Source organism: Giraffa tippelskirchi, chromosome X, assembly GCF_054371585.1.
Source record: "Giraffa tippelskirchi isolate mGirTip1 chromosome X, T2T-mGirTip1v1.2.pri, whole genome shotgun sequence".
Taxonomy (NCBI): Eukaryota; Metazoa; Chordata; class Mammalia; order Artiodactyla; family Giraffidae; genus Giraffa; species Giraffa tippelskirchi.
This window is the reverse complement of record NC_137289.1, coordinates 4791149-4814730: the sequence shown is the minus strand read 5'-3', so window position 1 is coordinate 4814730 and position 23582 is coordinate 4791149. Positions and strand designations below refer to the sequence as shown.

The following is a 23582-nucleotide window of genomic DNA, read 5'->3' as shown; positions in this document are numbered from 1 at the left end:
ATTCCAGCACCTCTGGACCTTGTCCCCACTAGATCCAATTTTGTGAGTAAGCGGTAGGATGGAAGATGTCTTCCATGTGTCCCTGTCACACTAGCAGTCTGCCTCAAATGCAGATGACTCTATTTGTCATACAAGCCATAGGGCAATCACCCATCCCAAACCATTTGATTGAAAAAAACTCTTAGGAGGTGGCAAAATGAGCCTCCCCAGACGGGTTTTCCTTACTTCCCTTCTGTGAATTTCTTTTTTAAATTAATTTATTTATGTTAACTGGAGGCTAATCACTTTACAACATTGTAGTGGTTTTTGCCATACATTGACAATGACATATATTGTGAATTTCTTTACAAGCTTAGCTTCTTTCTACTTTGGAGCAGGTTGAAGCATTCCCCCTGTTTTGAGTAGGGGGTAGAAGTTGCCCGATAGCTTTTCTACCCTCAATTAGACACACATGAAGATTATACAATGTACTTTTCTTTAAGGTGCGTGAGTAGGGGGGGACCTTGGGTTTCTCTGTACAAGTAGTAGAGAAGAGTTTGGCATGAAATGAAGGAAGATCTCAAGTTGAACAGAATTTGCATTTATCAATGACAGTTTAGAATTTTGGAGCCCACCTGTGTTTTGTCTTGTGTTCTGTTGTCTGAATTACCCATTTGGCTCCCTTACTGGGAATCAGTAGAGTGTTACCACTCTGCCGTCAGACACACGTTTGCCTTCTGCTTGAAAGAAGAAAGGAGACCCAGCGATGGCCAGACCCAGAGAGGAGTCCTCTGTGTTGATATGAACTTCCTTTTCTCTTGCAGGGCTTGCCGAATCACCATTGGAGAATCACTTTTATTAATAAGTGCTACAAACTGTGTGACACTTACCCAGCTCTCTTGGTGGTTCCATATCGTGCCTCTGATGAAGATCTCAGGAGAGTTGCAACTTTTCGATCCCGAAACCGAATTCCAGTGAGTACTGCAATTCATGTTTTTTGTAAAGAGTGCCATGAGGATGGTAGTCAAGTAATTCAGAGAAACCCTCTTTTGAAATTTCAGTCCCACAAGTTATCAAATGTCTTCTGAGTGCAAAGCAGCAGGCCAAATGGGGAAAGAAGTAAGTAAGATGTCACCTGCTCCCCCAGAAGCTTGCAGTCAAGGACAGAGCATGAACTCAAGTAGTTTTTATATAGGAGAGGGGACAGGTAACACCAGGTGAAAAGGAAGAAGGGAGGATAGGGTCTCTGTGGCTTCTGTCTTTGCAACACAATGATTAACAAATGTGAGGCTCTTGGTCAGTGTCAGTTGACACCTTAGAAACAACGCTAGAAATACCCTATGTTATGGAGCCAGGCTTTTACTTAGCACCTTTATTAGGATTCGTCTATCTGTATCACGTTTGTAAGCTGCATTCAAACCATTAGCAATCTTGAGACAAGTGTGGATTATCCCAAACAGTATATTACAGTATCCCTGGACCTAGTTCATAAATTAGTATTTTGGTTATTAAATATTTATGGATGAGTTGCACTATAAATCTTATTGACTAAAGTGTCTATAAATGTTATTGACTAAAAATTTAGAGAATTTTCCCCCTCTGTTAGTTTTCAGGGCATCTCATAATAAGTTTATTGTTTTGTTTTGGTTTTGATTTTGAAAAACAAAGGTTGAGGAAATTAAACTTTAATGTTATGTCACCTTTGACTTCCAAGTCTAGACATTTTTGTCCTTAAAAGAATATTTGTGTGAAACTTTTGTGTAGTATCAACATAATATGAATTGTAACTTAAAATGCACTTGGTTCACTAAGGGCGAGTATCTGTTCATATCTTCATGAGGTATATATTATATTCGGAAGTATGGTCTTTAGCTCATTTTGCTAGAATGCTGTGCTAATGAAGCAGAGTTACCAATTCACTCCTCTTCTGCTCTGCTGAAAGATACTTTTCTGTGCCATAGCCACAGACTCCACCCCTCTCCTGGCCAGCTGTGTTGCTAAGACATGCCTTGCCCACAGGAGAAAGGGTTAGGATAGTGTGGGTTCATTTTGTTCACTCCTTCATTCAATGAATATTTATTGAACATCTACTGTGTTAAAAGTGCGGGTGAGTGCACATGTACATGTGTGTGAATTTCATGTGATTAGGGGCAGAAGAGGAAGTGAAACAACTGAGCCAAGTACACTGTGCTCAGGCTGCCGTGTTTGTGCAGCAGTTCCCACAGTTCCGAGTGAATGGAAGCCCACTGTAGAGCAAATAGAATGCTTAGGTTTTTACTTAGCCATTTTATTGATCCTCCTTCCCTTGTGATGGGCACTGATTTGCATTTATTTTTCCTTAAAAATTTAAGGCTAAACTGTCCATCCCCTCTCTATAGATTACAATGCTTAATAATATCTACTAATAGGTGATGTACTCTGTCTGATACAACTCCTAACCACCAGACTCTTGACTGTAACCCAGGAAATGTATTTCCTTTTAGTATTAATAATATTAATATTAAATATCAATATTTAAATATTAAATAATATTAATATTCCTTTTAATATTTGATATTCAGTTCATTAAAAAAACTCATAAAGATACAAAAAGAATTGGTGAGAAAGCAGTCTTATTATGTTATCCATAAATAAGATATATAGTGTTATAAAATATCACTGAATAATAAAATAATCCACATGCATTAATGTTCCCATTAAATGGGTACATATTCCTTTGTTCTCCAATAGGTTGGTCTTAATATTATTGAATTCTTTAACATATAAGTAACACATATTTATTTATTTTAGACATTTAAAAAACTACTGTTAAACATCAAAGAGACTGCCACCTAGTGAGGACCACACTTAACATTTTGATATATGTCATTCCAGACTTTCTTCTATGCATACATATTTTTATTTGAAAAAAAATGAAATTATTTTGTGGTTTGTGTCTCAGTCTGCTTTTTCTACCTAGCGTTTATCTTGGAAAGAACCTTCCACACTGTTGACTCTGCTCATGTGCCAGTATATGGAGTCAATCAGTTTTCTATTGTGAGACATTTAGCTTCTTGCTAACCTTTTGCTATTATAAACAGTGTTTTGGTGGCTAAATCTTTGTGTACATCGTTAATTATTTATGGCTTCTACATATTAACTTCAATAAGAATAACCTAATATAATAGCATATACTTTGAAAGCACTCATTGTAGTTGATGTTGTGAAGTTTACATTATTCGTACCTGGTCCAGCTATATAGCAAGCATCCTTTTTATAAAGGTAGAAAAGAAGAAGAAAAAGCAAGTAAGAGGTGAAACAACTCATAAGAATAGCATTTCTTAACATGGCCTGCTGATTCCAGTCTTAAATCTCCCAAGCAGAGAGAAGTGGGGAAGAAGAGCAGAGAGCACTAGGGAATGAGGGTCTTTATCAAATAATAAATGTATTGTATATGCAGCAATTTGCTCTTTTAAAAGTGATCTCGTTTGGGGAATTCCCTGGTTGTCCAGTGGTTAGGACTCTGCATTTCCACTGCTGAGGGCCCAGGTTCAATCCCTAGTTGAAGAACTAGGACCTCACAAGCCACCTAGTGTGGCCAGAAAAAAAAAAAAAGTGATCTTGTATCAAATCAACATATTGTACACCTTAAATTTACCTAGTGTTGTAGGTCAAGTGTATCTCAGTAAACCTGAAAAAAATAAATTAAAAATATATAGAGACATAAAAGTGATCTCATATCTTTTCTCTCTTGGAGGCCAAGCCATGGGAGGTGGGCGGGCAGGTCTCACCTCCACACTATAGATTGGAAAATGGAGCTTGTGACCAGGATCCCAGTCCTGAGCCTTTGGACACTTAGTCAAGGCCACAGTGGTATTTTGACTGGGCCCTGGCAGGTGCAGAGACTCAGTTGAATGAGTATTCATTCATATTACCATATAATCTCTTCTCACTAACCTGTTGTATTGTTACACACTGCAATTTTTATGGACATCAATGCTTGTAATTTGCCAGAGTGGGGAGGTGACTTCAAAGATGACAGCGTACTTGGCTTTGTATTAAGTGAGCTCGAACACTTTTGCGGTTCTTGTGCCTGATTTTCGTGGGTTTTCATACCCTGTGCTGGGTCCATGCATTCTCCATTTGTCCTCCCAACAGTGCCACACCATCATGTAGCTCCATATTTGATGAAAGAGGGAAAGGAAGTGACGAGAGGCCGTGAGCTCAGTACCCAGGTCAGAGCCACCATGAGAGGCTGTCCCAGAGCTCATGCTGTCACCCACCATGCTTACTTCCCAGCTCCTGTTTTGTTTGTTTTTTTTTTAACAACTTTATTGAGATAGAGTTCACCTGCCAAACTATTCGGTCATTGAAAGTGGACAGTTCTGTAGCTTTGGCTACGTTACATTGTTAGCTTCCTTTTACAGATCTTGTTTCTTAGGTGCTATGGGCAGAGAGACCAGGTAGCAAAGTGTGCTGGGCTTGTGTGTAAAATTAGAGAAGGTTGATTCTGAGAAAAAGCTCGAAGAGCTCTCCCAGGAGGCAGGTGTCCAAGCTTCGTTATGGAGACCCTGGCAGCTCTATGGCTATCCTAAGGTTCTGTTTGCTTCCTTTGGGTTTTCTGTGTTAGATTCTAAAATCGAGACTATTGGGAAAATGACTTGCAGACATGAGTTGAGATTATAGAGACAGGACCAGGGCTGGTTTCCTTTACCTCTCACCTTTTACCAAAGCTGTTTCTGGGTGATGACAAATCCGGTGCAAGCTACAAGACTAAAATAAAATGTCTGAAGCTTTCTATTTCAAGTGATGTAACTATTTTTAGGTTAGCAGTTAACATTTTTAGATGTGGTGCAAATTGAGAAAAGACTAGTCAAGCAATTAGTTGTTCTCATTGGCCCTGAATCATCCTAACGGTTAAACATGTGTTTCTGGGCACACAGGGAAATCAGAGGTGAACAAACATCCTATTTTGGCAAAATCAGTTTCACTTCATCATGATTGTTAGGGCTCTCTTTTTTTATGGTTTTAATTGAGATTTAGTTGTTTTCTTGATAGCTTTAAATTTCTGAACCAACCATAGGTGCTGTCATGGATCCATCCCGAAAACAAGACAGTCATTGTGCGTTGCAGTCAGCCTCTTGTCGGTATGAGTGGTAAACGAAATAAAGAGGATGAGAGATATCTCGACGTCATCAGGGAGACAAACAGACAAGTTAACAAACTCACGATCTATGATGCAAGACCCAATGTCAATGCAGTGGCCAACAAGGTGAGTGTATTTGATGACATGGTTCTACCTTATATACAGAGTGCAGTGTTTCACATGAATGTTGTTGTCATGACCTGTCAACATGTGGATTTAAATTCATTAAACTTTGCTTAGATCAGAAAATTAGTTCACTAAGGTAGAAAGTAGTTTTAATCATAAAACATATCTGAAAAGTTGATTTCCTTAAAATCAAATGAAAGGGGCTTCCCTGGTGGTCCAGCAGTTGAGACTTCACCTTCCAATGCAGAGGGTGTGGGTCCGATCCCTAGTCGGGGAGCTGGGATCTCATATGCCCCGTGGCCAAAAACCAAAACATAAAATAGAAACAATACTATAACGAATTCAAAAAAGACCTTAAAAATGGTACACATAAAGAAAAATCCTAAAAAAAAAATCAAATGAAAGTAACTTTTGATACACTAGGCAAGTCTAGAGCTGTAATGAACTTGGGTTTTGGCCAAGATCTCAGGAATGTGTTAGAATCTCTTTGGAGCACTTTAGGCTATTGACGGTCATCCTCAATGTCAACACTATGTCATTCTCAATGTATACACTAGGGAGGCATCTGTGGGGATTGTGGGAAGCTGTAGTTCTCAAAATCCTAAATTTGTAGCTTTATCCAAGCAGTCTTGTCTCTATACTCAGAAATGTGTGTTCTCATTTATATGAGATAATCCAAGAAATGAGTAGCTCCATGTATATGCATTTTACAGTTACTTGTGCATACGTGCCAAGTCACTTCAGTCGTGTCTGACTCTTTGTGACTGTATGCACTCTAGCCTGCCAGGCTCCTCTGTCCATGGGATTCTCCAGGCGAGATTACTGAAGTGGGTTGCTGTGCCCTCCTCCAGGAGATCTTCCCAACCCAGGGATGGAACCCGAGTCTTTTATATCTCCTGCATTGGCAGGCGGGTTCTTTACCATTAGTGCCACCTGGGAAGCCCAGGTGTCAATGTTTTCAGAGAACTCTTTCTCCGGGGTTTCCTTGGCCTTCTTAAGCAGAGTATGCTGAGTGCTCCTACAGTAAAGTGATAAGGCAGCATTGCCTGCAGGTGCCCCTCAGCAGCTGCTGTGAAGGCTGTTTGCCCCTGCACGACATGGTCCCAGACTCAGAAATACCTTTGACATTCAGTTTCACCTTTTGGGTTTTTTTTTCCTTTTCTCATTGCCAGTTGTCACTTATACATGTTCACAGTGGGCCTGCCCCATCCCAAATTTCAGATTTATTGCTGCTGGTCAGATGTAGGCTTACATTTCATCATCTTGGATATTTTGCTTATCCCGAAGTCATTTACCTGGCATCTTGCATTATTGAAAGCACAAGGCGAGAACCTGAAAGTGAAACAAGTCCTGAAGCAGCTCACCTAGATGTGGTAGTTTCTTAAACAGACCCTGTAATGTCTCTCTACGTGGGCGTGTGTGTGGAGCTCCATTCACAATTATTTGCTCACAGATCATGACACATGACACCTTTACTCCTGGGGAGCCCCCTGCCCCTTGTGTATTCTTGGACCAGCTATTTGTTACTGCAGTTGATTTGAGTTTAGATAATGAAAATGATTTTTAAATTATCCATAAAGCAGTCATGAAGTGAAATCAATCAATAGATTAGGAATTAGAAGAAAATGTTTAGTAAATTCAGCCCACTTATGAATATCTTGTTGTATCATCCTTACCTTTATATTTCTGCTATCCTTCATGCATAATTCAGAGTTGAATACATGCATAAAATGAAGTATTTCCATGTATACATTTAGCGTGAAACAGATATGATATAACATCAAAATGAGGTATTTAGAAAGGCTATTTTAAGGTATATAAAATGTATAAAATGAATACCTCTATCATAATAACTCTAAAGCTGATTTCTGTAGCAGTAGAATTATTGAATGCCTTTTTAAGACTCAGGAAATTTGCCTATGTATCTAGTCTGTTTAGGAATGAAAGGAAGGAAAATATTATGGAAAAAAAAACACCTAGGCTTGAAAAACCTGTGCATCCTTCTTTAAAAACCACAATCAGGGTCCCCTCCTCCCTCAGCTGTGTCTTCCTAGCCATCTGTATCCATGGCAACAGTCTGTGTATGTTGTACTAGGTAACTTGGGTTGTTCTTTTTTGTTGAAGAGAACTGAAAAGAAAACTTCAAAACTAATCCGAGTTGGAGATTTTGAACTTCGGGGGACTCAATCTGTGCTTGACTAATAGATTTTTACTCTTCTGACGTCTCTTTGAACCTAATTGTTCTGCCCTTACGGATATTTAGAAATTTACAACCCCAGAAGTAACAAGCATTTTAAATTAAACAAACAAACAAAACCCAGAGGCAGACAAGATCCAGCACCCTGTGATGAATTAAAGTGGGACTGTATTAATGTCTGTTTTGGCAGAAACTTTGGCAATGAATTATTACTTTTTCTGTGTATCATCTTCAGTTATTTAAAAAACAAACTCCAGCATTTGGAATGTCTTTGAAAAATCAGTAACTGTTTACAAACCACATGTCATGTGTCCATGGGAGGGTGATGTGTGTCGTTGTGTGAGAGGCTTGCAGAGCTAGTTCACAGTGGAACAGGCACACTCCTGTTGTGACCTCTGATTGTAGCTGCAAGGTGTTATTCCCTGAAATGTGATCCATGTGCATGTGTATGTTAGCTGATAGCTATTTAAAAACAACGAAGTGAATGTTTGTTGTCTACTACTGATGCTCTTTGTAGCAAGCTTTAAAAACACATTACTGTTTCAATAAAAAACAATTTCTCACCTGGAGTCTGTGGAGATTAAGGCCTCTGGCTTGTACATAGGTCTCCAGGTTTGAAGTTCAAGTGGTAGCCTTACTTCCACTGCAGGAAACCTTCTCTGTGACTAACCCTGGAAAAAAACCATAGGATGTATTGGCCCTTCTGTCCTGAGGATTGTAAATAAAAAGAGAAGAAGTTTTCTGTGGCAGTGGCAGGCATGTGGCTTGTCTGTCCTCGGCTTTGACTGTTTACTTACCTTTACTTGTGAGTTTACACATTCATATGTTTTTATGATGTTAATTAGCATCCTTCCATTTCTGCTTGCTTTCTTCACAGGTTCCTGAGTGATTTAACCTTTTCTTAAAAGGCCAGAGGCCATGTGTTCCATGGCATTTTCAAACATTAAGCAGAAATCAGCCCAGTTCCTAAACAAAATTATAGCATTTCTTTTTGTCTTCGTGGAAAACAGGCATCTCCACGACCCTGTGAAGGGGAAGTGACGCCCACCCTGACAGGTTGATGCTGGCAGGCACCACGGCAGGTGGTGGCCATCTTCATCCCCTCTTGAAACCTTTTGTCCTTCGAGTGCCAACCACGTGCAGCACTGTCCCTGGTGTTTTTGTATAGCACACGGACAGTCACAGGGCACTAGAAAAGGTTCAGGCTTTGAAATCAGATGACTTAAATTCTACTGCTTACCTCTGACTTTGGGGGTAGTTAAATAGCATCTGTTCTCATTTGCAAAATGGAGATAGTAATACCTGTCTTGTAGCATTGTTGTAAGAATTAGATACAATGATGTAAAGCAAGAATCACTGTATCTGGGATGTCAAAGAGGCTCATTAAATGGTGGCTGGTGTTAGCTGTTATAGAGCCCAGTTCTTTTTAATATTAGGAGACCTCAGTAGTATTATCTCCTGTTCTTCAAGAGACAACATTGAGGCTCAGAGAGGTTAAGTGCTTTGCCACAGGTTGCACAGCAAAGAGGTGCTAAAGCTGAGCTATCGACCTGGGTCTGTCTCCAAAGCCGGTCTTTTTCCTCTAGCTCATCGTGTCCCGTGAGAGCCTGCCCTTGGAGTACTGTTAAAATCAGATAGAAGATGAGAACCATTCAGAACCAGCTCTTGCCTTTCCAGATCCAGAAGAAGAGCTAGTAATTAGAGAACATTTTGAAAATGATTTTTTCTTGCAAATACAGTTTCCCAGGAAATTGCCAGCTCCCCATCTTTTTTTTCCAGCTCAGAGTGTGACTAATATTGTTGAGGCCTAGTGTCAGATAGGAAGTCGAGTCACATCAATTATTAAATCAGAGTTACAAGGTTTTAGGTTAAGATTTGGAGGACTAATAACCTTTGAAATATTTGTGTAAGTAATGGAAGAAATAGAAAACCCAACTTACTGTTTTGTGTGTCTTGTTTCTCAGGCAACAGGAGGAGGATATGAAAGTGATGATGTGTATCATAACGCCGAACTTTTCTTCTTAGACATTCATAACATTCATGTTATGCGGGAATCTTTGAAAAAAGTCAAAGACATTGTTTATCCTAATGTGGAAGAATCTCATTGGTTGTCCAGTTTGGAATCTACTCATTGGCTGGAACATATCAAGGCAAGTGTATGTTTTGAAAAAAGATGTGTATATATAAAAAGAAAAGTAATTGGTCAGTGAAATAGGAAATTGTTTTAATTCCTTAAATTGAAAAAAAAATTGAACAGTGAGAGAAATAATATTTGTTGTATAGGGCCGACAGTTTGTGTTTCTTTACAATTTGCTTACCTAAAGTAAAGATATTCTTGCGAGTTTGTGGAGATGTCACTTTCCAACTCATCAATAGCGAGTAGTTGAGCCTTCCCCCCAGGTTTACGTAACCATTACTGCATATGACCTTCAAGAACCTGGAGCAATTGTTTTTATTGAAATTAATCTCAATGGACTTAACTTAAAGAATGAGTTTTGTGTTTTTATTATAGTCAATCCTTCATCTTGATAGAGGCATCAGAAACCTCCATTCTTTTAAAAGTACTTGAAACTGTGTGAGGGAACTAACAGCTTTAGAAACTGCAATTTATTTCTGTAAACAAACAAGGGACTTCCCTCGTGGCCCAGTGGTTAGGGGGTCTGTTCTTCCACTGCAGAGGGTGCAGGTTTGATCCCTAGTTGGGGAGCTTATACATGCGTTTGTGTTCTCCCAAAATTTATATGTTGATATCCTGACCCCCAGTACCTTAGGGTGTGACCTTATTTGGAAAGAGGGTCCTTGTAGATGTGATTGGTTACAACAGGTTCATACTGGAGTAGCGTGGACCCTTAATTCAATAAGGCTGGTGTCCTTATGAAAAGGGGAGATTCGGACACAGAGACATGCTCAGAAAGATACCATCTGAAGATTGGAATTATGCTGCCAGAAGGCAGGAACTACCAGAAGCTTCGAGACAGGCCTGGAACAGGTCCTTCCGTAGAGCCTTCAGAGGGAGCATGACCCTGCCCACACCTTGATCTCGGACTTCCAGCCTCCAGACCTAAGAGATGATACATTTCTGTTGTTTAAGCCCCCAGTCTGTGTGACGCAATTACGATAGCCCTAGTGAACTCGTACAATCACATATGTGAAAGAAGGTTTGACATGTAGTTTGGCTTCGTGTCTGTTTGTCTTGTTTTTTAATACCTACTTACCTCAGCTTCCCTGGTGGCTCAGGTGGTAAAGAATATGCCTGTAGTGTGGGAGACGTGGGTTCAATCCCAGGGTGAGGAAGATCCCCTGGAGAAGGGAATGGCAACCCATTCCAGTACTCTTGCCTGGAGAATTCATGGACAGAGCAGCCTGGCAGGCTACCGGCCATGGGATCACAAAGAGTTGGACACGACTGAGTGACTAATACTTTTCACTTTCACTTTGTCTTTGAAAGCAGTTTCTGCAGAGGAAAAGCAACAGACCTTGTAGTTCCTGGCCTTCCGTTTTCAGAACCTTTTCCATTCTAGACATTAAGAGTATTTTAAAGTAGGACTTTTTACTAGGGTTAAGGGCTTTAAGTTCAAATTTAAGCAGTCCCTTCCAGCTGGCCATTCACTCGCATGTTTTTCTTTGCCAGCTTGTTTTGACAGGAGCCATCCAGGTCGCAGACAGGGTTTCTTCGGGGAAGAGCTCGGTGGTGGTGCACTGCAGTGATGGTTGGGACAGGACGGCCCAGCTGACATCCCTGGCCATGCTGATGTTGGACAGCTTCTACCGGAGCATTGAGGGCTTCGAAATATTGGTCCAAAAAGAATGGATCAGTTTTGGACATAAATTCGCATCTGTAAGTAAACAAAACTAATTTTTAAATTATCTGGTCATTACCACCTGGGATTAAAAAAAAACTAGTTTGTGAAACCACTGATTTCCTTTTAAAAAGAAAATCTGAGTAGTAGTATAAAAAAACACTCTGCGGGTTTGAAAATGTGTGGCGCCTTGGGTTTAGCCAGTCTTTTCAAGAGACATGTTCATCCATCTGTGCGATTTAGTTTCACTTGAAAGTAATATGGAAAGTGTTTCGGTTGAAATTGTACAAAAGAAGGAAGATACTCCTTTCTCAACTAATATTATAACTAATAGAGCCAAATATTTGTAGATATGCTAGACTTTTTGTTGAGGCTTTTGCTATTTTCTGATAGATATTTTGAAGACCAAACCTATTAAAATGTCTGTTTGCAGGTCTGGTTTCCAGACACCCTTTTAATATTTGAACAAGTTCCATGGATGGTTCTCCTGAAGTGAACCCATAGACTGTTTTAGAAACACTGCTGTGTAGCCTTGTAGCCTGCATCTAAATTTCATAAGTACTGTGAACAGCATTGTCAAGTAGAAAGAATCATTGTTAATAGTGAAGTTTTTGACTTGTTTTCAAGAAAGAACTTTTTAAAAAAGAACTTTTTAATTATAATAATCACACCCTTTTGGATATGATTTCAAGATTTGAAACTTCCAGATTGATCCCTTAGCAACTGGTAACAGTCTGCAGGGTGATCTGCTCCAGTCTACCTGTAGCTGCACAAAATTCTGATCAGATAAAATAGTTGTAATGCTCACATAGGATCATGATGCTTTCTCAGTTTGTATTGACATTTTATAGAAGTTTATATGCTTAATTTCCATTGTTTTGAAACCTTATATTATTTTCTTTATTGCCATGAGGAAAAATACTATTCACTCTCTGAGAAACTTGGTGTTTGGAAGGCACATTGCTGAGTTGCGACTGTCACATTTTGTGGGTTATACCTTTCTCAGTTTTAAAACAAATCATCAATTCTTTTCAGAGAATAGGTCATGGTGATAAAAACCATGCCGACGCTGACCGATCTCCTATTTTTCTCCAGTTTATTGATTGTGTATGGCAGATGTCAAAGCAGGTAAGAGATATATTGGATGAAAATACATTTGGCTTAATCTTTAAATATTTTGATACTATATCTGGGATTTTCATCAGAGTAACACAGGGTAGAGTTAGAGATACAACAAGTTTGGCCATGTGCAAATAATTCTGGACACCGGGTGAGGGGTACATGGGGTTTACTTTTTTAATCCTCACTACTATTTATATTGACTGGAATCTTTCATAATAAAGTTTTTAAAATTTGATATTTACCTATACTCTCTCTGCTAATGGAGGAGCAGTGCAATTGACACCACCAGTCATCTTTTCCAATTTATCCTACGCTGGTGTTTGTGTATGGGCATGTCTGCTCCCTTAGACTGCTGTAAATAACTAAATCACCTCAAATATCCTGTACGCTCAGGAGAACCCAGAAAATGGGCTTGTTTCCCCTTTTTTACTCTTTATTCCTTTACTTGATGCTCATTTATGCTCTCCAGCTCTGGGCAGAGGACCAACAGATGAGCCGTAGGGTGCTGCAGACCTCAGCCTCAGCTGTCCCCCCAGAAAAATTATGCACCTTTTCTGAGCTCTATGAGATCAGCCTCAGGTTTTCATGCATTCCTTACCCATTTGTTTCTGTCTAGTTCCCTACAGCTTTCGAATTCAATGAAAGGTTTTTGATTACAATTTTGGATCACCTGTATAGCTGCCGCTTTGGTACATTCTTATACAACTGTGAATCTGCTCGAGAGAAACAGGTGAGTGAAAAATGCTCATCTTTTTAGTTAAAGGGTCACCAAAATGTGTCTAGTCTGCCATGAAATACAAAGAATTTGATAGCTCCATTTGTGGTTAATGCAGAGTGTCTCATTTTGTACCCCATGCTTGGGCGTTTTCACTTCAACCAGAGGTTATTGAGTTTGTGGTGTGGCCTTCATGGGTAAGACGTAGACTTTTCCCTCAGAGAGTAAGAATGATTTTTTTGTTGAGGTATAGATGATTTACAATACTATGTAAGTTTCAGTATATAACACAGTGATTCAATAGTTTTATAGATTATACTCCATTTAAAGTTCAGTTCAGTTCAGTCGGTCAGTCGTGTCTGACTCTTTGCGACCCCGTGGACCGCAGCACTCCAGGCTTCCCTGTCCATCACCAACTCCTGGAGCTTACTCAAACTCATGTTCATTGAGTTGGTGATGCCATCCAACCATCTCATCCTCAGTTGTCCCCTTCTCCTCCCGCCTTCAGTCTTTCTCAGATCAGGGTCTTTTTTCAAATGAGTTGGTTCTTTGCATCAGGTGTCCAAAGTATTGGTGTTTCAGCCTCAGCACATTAAAGTTATTATGAAATAATGGTTATATTTCCCAATGTTGTATATCATTGTAGCTTATTTAGTTTATACCTAATAGTTTGTATCTGTTACTCCCCTACCCCTGTACTGCCCCTCCCACCTTCCCTCTCCCCACTAGTAATCACTAGTATGTTCTCTATATTAGTGAGTCTGTTTCTGTTTTACTACATTTCTTCACTTGTTTTATAGATTCTTCATATAAGTGAAAACATACAGTATTTCTCTTTCTCTGACTTATTTCACTAAACATAATCATCCCCTCCAGGTTTAGCCATGTTGCTGCAATTGGCAGCACCTCATTCTTTATGGCTGCGTAGTAGTCCATTGTATATACATGGCACATCTTATTTGCCCATTCACCTGTTGATAGACACTTAGGTTGCTTACGTATCTTGGCTATTGGAGTAAGCATGGCTATTGAAGGCATGCAAGGTCACCCTCCCAGAACGCCATAAAAATGTCAGTAAGGGAAAATTTTTAAAAGGTATTAACCCACAAGAACAGGGGGAAATAAGAAAGGAGACACACCAACAAACTTGGAAGCTGGAAAGGTAGTAGATAAGTGGAAAATAACTTCACTTGAGAATCTCATACCAGCAGTAGGGAAGGGAAGAACCAGTCCACTTTGCATCGCAGGAACCCCAGATGACTCAGGGCTTCTGGGGCAAGGGGGGAGGGATAAGATACCCTGAAGGTGTGTTTAGAATAAGGAGGCAGCTTTCCTGGATCACCCCTACCCATCTCTGGAGTTGAGGACAGAAGTTTCTTCTCGAGAAAGAGTGAGAGTAGATCTCCAGGCTGGAGACCCGCGTGTCATCGGGGTTGAGTGAATGGAAGAGCTGGCCTGCGAGTGCCTCGGCACATGTCCCCTGCTGACTCCTCTCATCGTGGCAGCAGGTCCTTATCTTTCAGGTAGGAGCCTTCTCTGTTGGCAAGGAAGGAGAGAGAAGGGAACCCTTGGATGTTGCTGGTGGGGGTGTAAAGTATCATGGAAGCCAGCATTTCTACTCCTGGGTATGTACCCAAGAGGGAGGAAGACAGGGGTAAGGCAAAAACTTAGTGCAGGGCCACCCTACTCATAATAGCTAAAAGGCCTCAACAACCCCATCATTCATTAGCTGATGAACAGACAAACTGTGGTCTGTCCATTCAATGCAATATTATCCAGCCGTCAAAAGGAATGGAGTTCTCACCCACATCACAAATGGATGACCCTTGAAAACATGCTTACTGAAAGGAGTCAGACATAAAAAGGCACATATGATATGATTACATTTATCTGAAATGTCTAGAAAATCAAGTCCATAGAAACAGAAAGCAGACTAGTGGTTGACAGGGGGCTAAGGGAGGGGAGAATGGGGAGTTCCTTCTTAGCGTGTACGGGCCTTCCTTTGGGGATGGTGAAAATGTCTTAGCACTTCACAGAGGTGGTGGTTGCACACCACGGAGAAAGTACTAAAAGCATTTTAGTACTAAAAGTCTATCATTGTAGACTGAAACGGTGAATTTTATGGTATGTGAGCTACACTGAACTTTTAAAAAACAGAAAGAATCATCTCTGGATAAACTGACTAGCCCAAGAAGAAGGACCTCAGCATTTGCTGAGTCATAGCAATCTAAACCCTAAACATGGATCTCATCAAAGCTACGCTATATATTGGGGGTTCCCAGGCAGGATGTGAGCACAGCAGTGTGGGGTGGGAGCTGTTCTCCCTGTGACAGTGTCAAGAGTTAATGCCTGTAAATGTGTAGTCAAAGAGTAGCAAGAGGATGGTGTTTCTCCAAGATATGGAGGTAAGTACCAAATAACCAGATACATTTAAAAAGTCAAACACAGTTGTTTGGGGGAGAAAGGTGAGAGACTGCTTTTTCCATAACAAACCTTGTCTAGCTGTTTGACTTTAAGTCAACTGTGTGCACATATAAAAATAAAAACAAACATGCAAATAAAGACAAGGCAGTGTAGATTGTGGCATCCAAAAGGGTCAAAAGAAGTTTTAGGTGGATCCCAAGAAGGCAAAATTATGCTGCTGTTGTTACTATTCACATTCACAAAATCTGTATGTTCAAGGGATTTCTTCAGTCACTTATTTCAAGCTGTTCTTTTCAGCTTCCACTTTTATCTTATTAGTCCTATCTTTTTGATTTTTTTAAAAATTTACATATTTTTTAATTGAAGGATAATTGCTTTACAGAATTTCGTTGTTCTATGTCAAACATCAACATGAATCAGACATAGGTGTACATATGTCCCCTCCCTCTTGAACCTCTCATCACCAGGAAGAGTTTCCAGTTCTGCCTTCAATAATTTTAATACTTGCCTTTTTATTTCCCAAGTTTTGATTTTCCTCTATTTATGGTCAGAAATGGTAAAAAAAAAAAAAAAAACCCTATAATCGAAAATCAATGAAGATATGAACATCTGTATGAAATGATGGGCACCAGATGTAAAAAGTGAAGCTTCACTGAAGTCAGGTATCCAGGTGTTTCAAATATCTGGATATTGGCATGATACATTAAACCTCTGGATATTTCATTAACCTAACTATCTAGATGCAAACTGTCAAGTAGACCCAGGTTAAGATTTTGTAGTTTGAACAAACACAAAAATGGAAAAAGTCAGTGAGATCTTGTAATAATTTTTCCTTGCTACTGAATTCAAAAGAGCATGGTGCCCATCTGTTTGTGAATGTTTTCCCAGCCAGGAATAGTTTTCTTAGGTCAGTGGATTGCATTTAATGTTACAGCATCCTGCCCCTCTCTCTTCCAGCAGAAACAGAGGCTCTCAAGCCATTATGTATGCAAATATCAGGAAATGGTTCTCAGCACTCCAGGCACAGGAGGCTTTTTGAGCTATTATGGGGATAATGTACATGTGTGATTCAAGTTGACGCTCAGCTGTATCGCCGCAGCCTGAGAAATGGTTTGTGTACTGGGGTGTATTTTTACTTAGGCTTTCCACTTTCTCTTTCCTCTAGAAAGTTACAGAAAGAACCGTTTCTTTGTGGTCACTGATCAACAGTAATAAAGACAAATTCAAAAATCCCTTCTACACTAAGGAAATCAATCGAGTGTTATATCCAGTTGCCAGTATGCGTCACTTGGAACTTTGGGTGAATTACTATATTAGATGGAACCCCAGAATCAAGCAACAAGTAAGTGAAGTAGCATTGTGAATACAGTGATGTCGAATGAGTACTAGCTCGGGACTTTGATAATGTTATGTAGTAGTTATTTAAAAATATTATGAAAGGAAAAATAGCAGAGTAAAAAAATGACACTTGCTTTTAACCCCAACTTCAGTTAACAACTGTTTTTAATGCCTAAACCATTTATTTTGATTGCTGTTGAACTAATATTTTCCTGCCAACATGAGTAATGCAGTTTTTTAAAACAAAATCTAAGCTAATTTTTTTTATTGAAGTATAGTTGCTATACAATCTTGTGTTAGTTTCTCTGTACAGCAAAGTGATTCAGCTATGTGTATACATGTGCTGTGCTTAGATGCCCAGTCATATCTGACTCTTTGCAACCCCATGTACTGCAGTCCACCAGGCTCCTGTGTCCATGGGGATTCTCCAGGCAAGAAGACTAGAGTAGGTTGCTATGCCCTCCTCCAGGGGATCTTCCCGACCCAGGGATCAAACCCAGCTCTCCCACATTGCAGTCAGCTTCTTTACTGTCTGAGCCACCAGGGAAGACCAAGAATACGGGAGTGGGTAGCCTGTCCCTTCTCCAGGGGATCTTCCTGACTCAGGAATTGAACTAGGGTCTCCTGCATTGCAGGTGGATTCTTTACCACCTGAGCTACCAGGAAGCCCATATGTATACATATATCCCCTATTTTATGGATTTTCTTCCCATTCAGGTCACCACAGAGCACTGGGTAGAGTTCCCTGTGCTACACAGTCAGTTCTCATTAGTTATCTATTTTGTACATAGTAGTATATACATGTCAGTCCCAATCTCACAATCCATTCCACCCTTCTCCCCAACCTTGGTATCCATAAGTTTGTTCTCTACATCTGTGTCTGTATTTCTGCTTTGCATGTAAGTTCTTCTGTGCTATAAGATGTAAACTAATTTAAAGCTCTGGAAAATGTCTGAGTTTTCATAGTCAAGGATTTCCTTTAATGACTAAAATTTGTTACACCTCATAAGAAGGTTCTTTCCAGCAACTAGACTGAGATGACCCTTCAAGGAAAAGAAACATTTTCTATTCTCTATTCACATGTATGTACTTGTCAACTAATATCAGAGTGCTTTTTACCAAAAGTCTTTACTGCTAAAATAAAGATAATTGATCTGTCAAAGGATAGTACAGTCAATTGGCCATTTATCAGTCAGACATGGAAACGGTGATTTTTGAAGCAAAAGACTCCACATTTTATTAAAGACACAGTCAGGCTTTCTCCCACTCCTACTGCATCCAAGATCAGAAGGAAAGTCCAGCCTATTTGTGAGGGCTCCGCAGTACATCCATTGAGCGATTTGTTCTAAGCACTGTAAATAGTAAGTATTTGCAACCACTCTTTCTAAAGGTTTGCACACTTTCCTGCAGTTAGGATGGTTGACTACCTGTTCCCCCAGGCCAGTCTTACATAAGTTTCAGCTTTAATCCCACTACACATAGTCAGGCAATAGAAGGGCCCAGTGCTCAGTCTGACTCTGGATTGTTTATTCCACTCAGGCAGCTGGCTACCTGCCAGTGTGTGTACCCTCTTCCCACCAGGGAGATGCACGTTTAAGCTCGCCCTCTTGTTTCAAGGTCTCTGCTTGCTTGCCTGAAAGCCTTTTGCAGTTTCACAATGGTTGAAATGTATGATCTTTTGGAAAATGACAGATTCCAGGGCTTGAGAACATTCACTTGTTTAGTTTAGGATTTGAGAAGTACACAAAGGGAGTGTATTTAGCTGTAGTTCGAGCATTTGGAACATCAAATAAAGAGGAAATAGGAATTTTCCCAAGATTCTAAGCACTGTTACATGGGACATGTTTCTTTGCTGTTTAAAAAATACTATATAGATGAGCCCTGTTTGTCCTATGAATTTTACCTTTTCTGTATTTATTGTGGCTTAAAAAAAATAGCTGTTGGTGATTAGAAAATGTTGATAGTTTCGTACCTTAAAAAAAAATAGCTGTTGGTGATTAGAAAATGTTGATAGTTTCTGTACAGATTCTGTAGTCTCTTCTCATTCATCTGTACTTGGAGAAGCTCTTGAAATTCCATGCATTTAGAGCAATTCACTTATGACATACAAAGGTAATGACAATTGTGTGACAAGTCAGGTTTTCAGCGACATCACTGGCAGAACTTAATATGACATGTCTCTGCCCCTTATTCTCCCAGACTGAGCCAAATGGAACTGGGCCAGATAGGAGTGAACATTTCTTTTTTTTTTATCTTTTTTTTTTTTATAAATTTATTTATTTTAGTTGGGGGCTAATTACTTTACAATATTGTAGTAGTTTTTGCCATACATTGACATGAATCAGCCATGGGTTGAACATTTCTTTGATTGAGGTTTTTGAGACAGAGATTGGTCTGTATTATGATCTGTGAGATTTACTCCAAGAAAATAACTCACCCTTCCTATATAGGTTTTCTGAATGTCAAGGGTCGTATACACATCTTTATGTTGTTCTGCATCTTGCATTTTCATCTGCCAAATACCATGCATCAGGCACCGAGGGGACCCAGAGATTAAGAAGAGCTGGTCTCTGTCCACCAGGAGCTCCCAGACTGCAGGGGCACCCAGGAACAGAAGTTGATGATCAAGCTCGAGGAGAAATGTGAATTAAGTGCATCAAATTTCCCAAAATCTTATGCAGAACATTATTTCATACAGAAATAGATTACAATCCAATCACACAGGACTTTTCAAATTATATAATGTAAACCTAAAAGAATATACTTAACCACTGAAATAGTTCTTCAGTTGTGTGGCCTGGTTGGTATACAGGCAATTGCTGAATGCCAGGGGCATTCACAGCACTATGGTAAACTATCCGTGTTGAAAGATGTAGAAACATATCCAGCCTCTCCCCACGGTGAGCTATTCCCCGAGAAGAAGGCAGGGCTAGTGTCCTTTTTTAAAAGCGGAATCCACTGGCCCTTGCTACAACCTCAAAACTGAGAGTTGATGGCAAGACCAGTTCTTATATTTGACAAACTGTGAAGAAGCAAACTTGGTACTTTTATTTAATATGAGGAAGTTGCTCAGGCCAAAAGCCAATGGAGAATTTAGTCCCATAAACCTAAGTGAGACCTTCAGCTGCTGGTGTGTTGCATATTGTCCTTTAGGGACGTCTGCACTCCACGTGGCTCTGAACCAGGGTTGCCCCAGCAGATCCTGTTTTACTTAGGATGACAACAAGGATAGATCTTCACAGGCTTACCCGGGTGGGGTTTAAGTCACTTCTGATAGAAAAGTTAGAAAGGAATATGAATATGAAAATCATTTGAAGCCTTAAATACCTGTGTAGCCACTGACTGCCTGTGCCTGGCATGCTCCTTACTTCATACTTCATTCCCCAAGGGACATGTCAAGGTGTGGGATTTACAGTCACTTGACTATGAATTTCATTTCTCGCCGTTCTGTCTCTAGGCTAATGACGGCTAGGCATCTTTTGTACCCACTACCAGACTGAATGATCTTTTTATTTCTAATAGTTTTCTAACTCTATAGCCTTGTCCATCGTTGGCAAAAATGATTGTTTTACCTCTCATTTCTTTTTCTTGTCTTACTGGTACACAAACAAATAGATTCTAGTAGTCATATGGAAAAGAGAAGTTTTAAAAATAGCCAAGAGCATTTTGGAGGAGAGTGTTGAGGAAACCCTTGCCCTGCCACGTGTTAGGACTTACCTGAAGCAGAACAGAACCCAGAAACAGACCGGAGATGGTGGAGGCTGGGGACAGGGAAGAATGGACCATCAATGGTAAATGTTTAGTGGTCCATGGCCCTAGCACAGCAAACGGAGCCAGTGCACATGGAGCTTCTCTTCCCCAAACCTGCTGCTCCTGCCAGCTTCCGCATCTCAGTGCTTGTCAGCTGCATCCTACACGACCTGGCCAAAAACCTGAATGTCATCCTTTTCCCCCACTTTAAAAATCAGCCTTATTGAGGTATAATTGATACATAATAATCTGCATGTGTTCAAAGTGTGCAGTGCAGTAGGTGTTCATATGTGCCTGTACACGTGAGACTCTGACCCCGTTAGAGGTCATGCACACACCTATCCCCAGCAAACACTCCTGTCCCTGTAGGTGAGCTTCCATTTACCACACAGTCATCCTCGCCTTCCCTGCTCTCTCGCCACTTGTCCCAGGCTGTCAGGAGAACTTGTGGGGCTCCCAGCCTCACTGATGCCTGTTTCTCACACACCCTGCTTTGGCCACGCTGGGCTCCTTGCTCGGCCTCGAGACCCTCAGCCATCTGCCTGGCCACCTCCCTCCCCTCCCCGAAGCCCTCCCCCAAGAGTCACCTTCTCAAGGTGAGCCACCCCCGGTGTGGCCCTGTCCCTCCCACCATGCTCTACTTTTCTGTAGTCCTTATCACATTCCGAGTCCTGTGGATCTCCCAGGGTCATCATTGTCTTTGCTGTTTGTCTGTCTCCCCCTGCTGGAAGAGAAACACCACATAAGTGGGCGTTTGGAGCTCCTTTAGGTGGCGCTAGTGGTAAAGAACCCACCTGCGAATGCAGGAGACATAAGAGACCTGGATTTGATCCCTGGGTCGGGAAGATCCCCTGGAGGAGGGCATGGCAACCCACTCCAGTATTCTTGCCTGGAGAATCCCATGGACAGAGGAGCCTGGAGGACTACAACCCCTGGGGTCACAAAGAGTCAGACACGACTGAGCACGCACATTCACTGCTGAATCCTGAGCCCCTGGAGCAGTGTCCAGGTCTCAGTGGAGCATATACAGAGAAAAACAGGGAAAGGGTATTAAGGGGCAGTGCACAGCACTTACTTGGCATCAGTCGCTCTACACGCATTCCTGTTCGAATGCCAGTATGTGTGAAAACCTCACATTCTACAGAGCCATACAGTGAAAAGAACAGGGGCTTACAGGAAAGACGGGGCTAGGAGGGAGGAGGAGACTTCTCCAAACCCTGCCCCTTTGTAAGCAGAGCGCTGAGGAGAGCACCATTCAGGCCTTGGCAGCCTATAGTGGGTTGAATGGGGGCCCCCAAAACACACATCCACTTGGAACCTGTGAATGTGACCTTACTTGGAAAAAGGGTCTTTACAGATGTGCTTGAGTTCAGAATATCAAAACGAGATCCTCCTATATTTAGTAAGGCCCTAAATCCAAGGACGGGCTTCCCTGGTGGCTCAGATGGTAAAGCGTCTGTCTGTTGTGTGGGAAACCCGGGTTCGATCCCTGGGTTGGGAAGATCCCCTAGAGAAGGCAATGGCACGCCACTCCAGTACTCTTGCCTGGAAAATTCCATGGACTGAGGAGCCTGGTAGGCTACAGTCCATGGGGTCGCAAAGAGTCGGACACGACTGAGCGATTTCACTTTCCTTTCACTTTAAATCCGAGGACAGGTGTCCTCATAAGAGAAAAGAGAGGAAGATTTGAAAGCCAGACACATACACGATATGAGGCTGTGTAAAAACAGAATGATTGCAGTGCTGCAGCCACAAGCCAAGGAAGCCTGGAGCCGCCAGAAGCTGGTAGAGGCAATGAAGTCTCCTCTCCTAGAGTCTGGCAGCCACAGGAAATGAATAGTCTTAGCTCCTGCCATCTTCTCTGATGCAAGTCCCACAGAGCATTACAAATCAGATCCAGGGTGTAGCCTTCTTCATCAGCATAGCGTCTTCATGGCTTCCTCATTGGTACTTGCAGCTTCAGCATGCAGCTTGAAGTGAAAGTGAAAGTCGTTCAGTCGTGTCCAACTCTTTGTGACTCCATGGACTATACAGTCCATGGAATTCTCCAGACCAGAATACTGGAGTGGGTAGCCTTTCCCTTCTCCAGGGTATCTTCCCAACCCGGGGAACAAATCCAGGCCTCCCACATTGCAGGCAGATTCTTTACCAGCTGAGCCACCAGGGAAGCCCAAGAATACTGGAGTGGGTAGCCTATCCCTTCTCCAGGGGATCTTCCCAAACCAGGAACTTAACTGGGGTCTCCTGTATTGCAGGTAGATTCTTTACCAACTGAGCTATAATGCAGTGGAAAGCAGGACAGTTCTAGAAGCCACTAGCCGTAAAGGAAGGCACTTCAGTAGACATTTGGCAGACTGGAGATTGACACTAGGCTGCCTGTTGGGGCCAGTATTCTCTGCTATGTGTTAATACAGACAGTAGAACGTTAAAAGTTGTGTTAAGGCCCGGCAATACAAACTAAACCTACCATGAGATACCATGTTATACTCATCAAATTGGCAGAAACTGTTTCTGTAAGAGAAACAGTTTTCCTATTCCTTGGACATCACCAAGGACTGGTGATGGGGAATCTCCAGGCACCACTAGTGAGACGGTAGGATCATCTCCCCACCTCAGAGAACAGTCGGACTGCATGTGGTCAAGTGGAACTGATCATACTGTCCTCTTCAGCAATTCCTTCCCCACCTACCAGAACAATTCCTTCAGGTAACGTTCATATACTTGCCTGAGGAGACATGTCCAAAGATGGCCCAGCATCACCTGTAATACTGGGTACCATCCCCCAGAGGGGGATGGATAGAGCAGCCATGGTTTATGTATTCCATGGAACTCACCTGAGATCCAGTTCAGAAACATAGTGGCAGATGAAAATGTGGATTGAGAACTAGAGAAAACCACCGTTGAGGTCCAGTTTTACCAAGTAAGAGAAGAATGGTGTATTTTGTTTCTGGGCATTCACTTAGAGAAAACGGTCGCAAGTCTGCACAGGAAGGAAGCCTGCACCCC

The 23582-nt window shown here is 41.3% G+C and overlaps 1 protein-coding gene across 18 annotated transcripts in view; it reads left to right on the top strand.

Moving 5' to 3' along the window:
- Positions 1 to 23582, top strand: part of MTM1 (myotubularin 1) — a 100691-nt gene that overhangs the window by 75080 nt on the left and 2029 nt on the right. For 14 of the 18 annotated variants that reach the window (XM_081564627.1, XM_081564624.1, XM_081564629.1 and 11 more), the window contains 7 exons: positions 804 to 953; positions 5042 to 5230; positions 9392 to 9577; positions 11059 to 11265; positions 12263 to 12355; positions 12966 to 13079; positions 16654 to 16830. In XM_081564627.1, coding sequence (XP_081420753.1) covers positions 804 to 953; positions 5042 to 5230; positions 9392 to 9577; positions 11059 to 11265; positions 12263 to 12355; positions 12966 to 13079; positions 16654 to 16830 — 1116 coding nt within the window. The remainder of the gene's footprint in view (positions 1 to 803; positions 954 to 5041; positions 5231 to 9391; positions 9578 to 11058; positions 11266 to 12262; positions 12356 to 12965; positions 13080 to 16653; positions 16831 to 23582) is intronic. The other 4 variants (XM_081564632.1, XM_081564631.1, XM_081564636.1 and 1 more) reach the window with 3 other exon arrangements.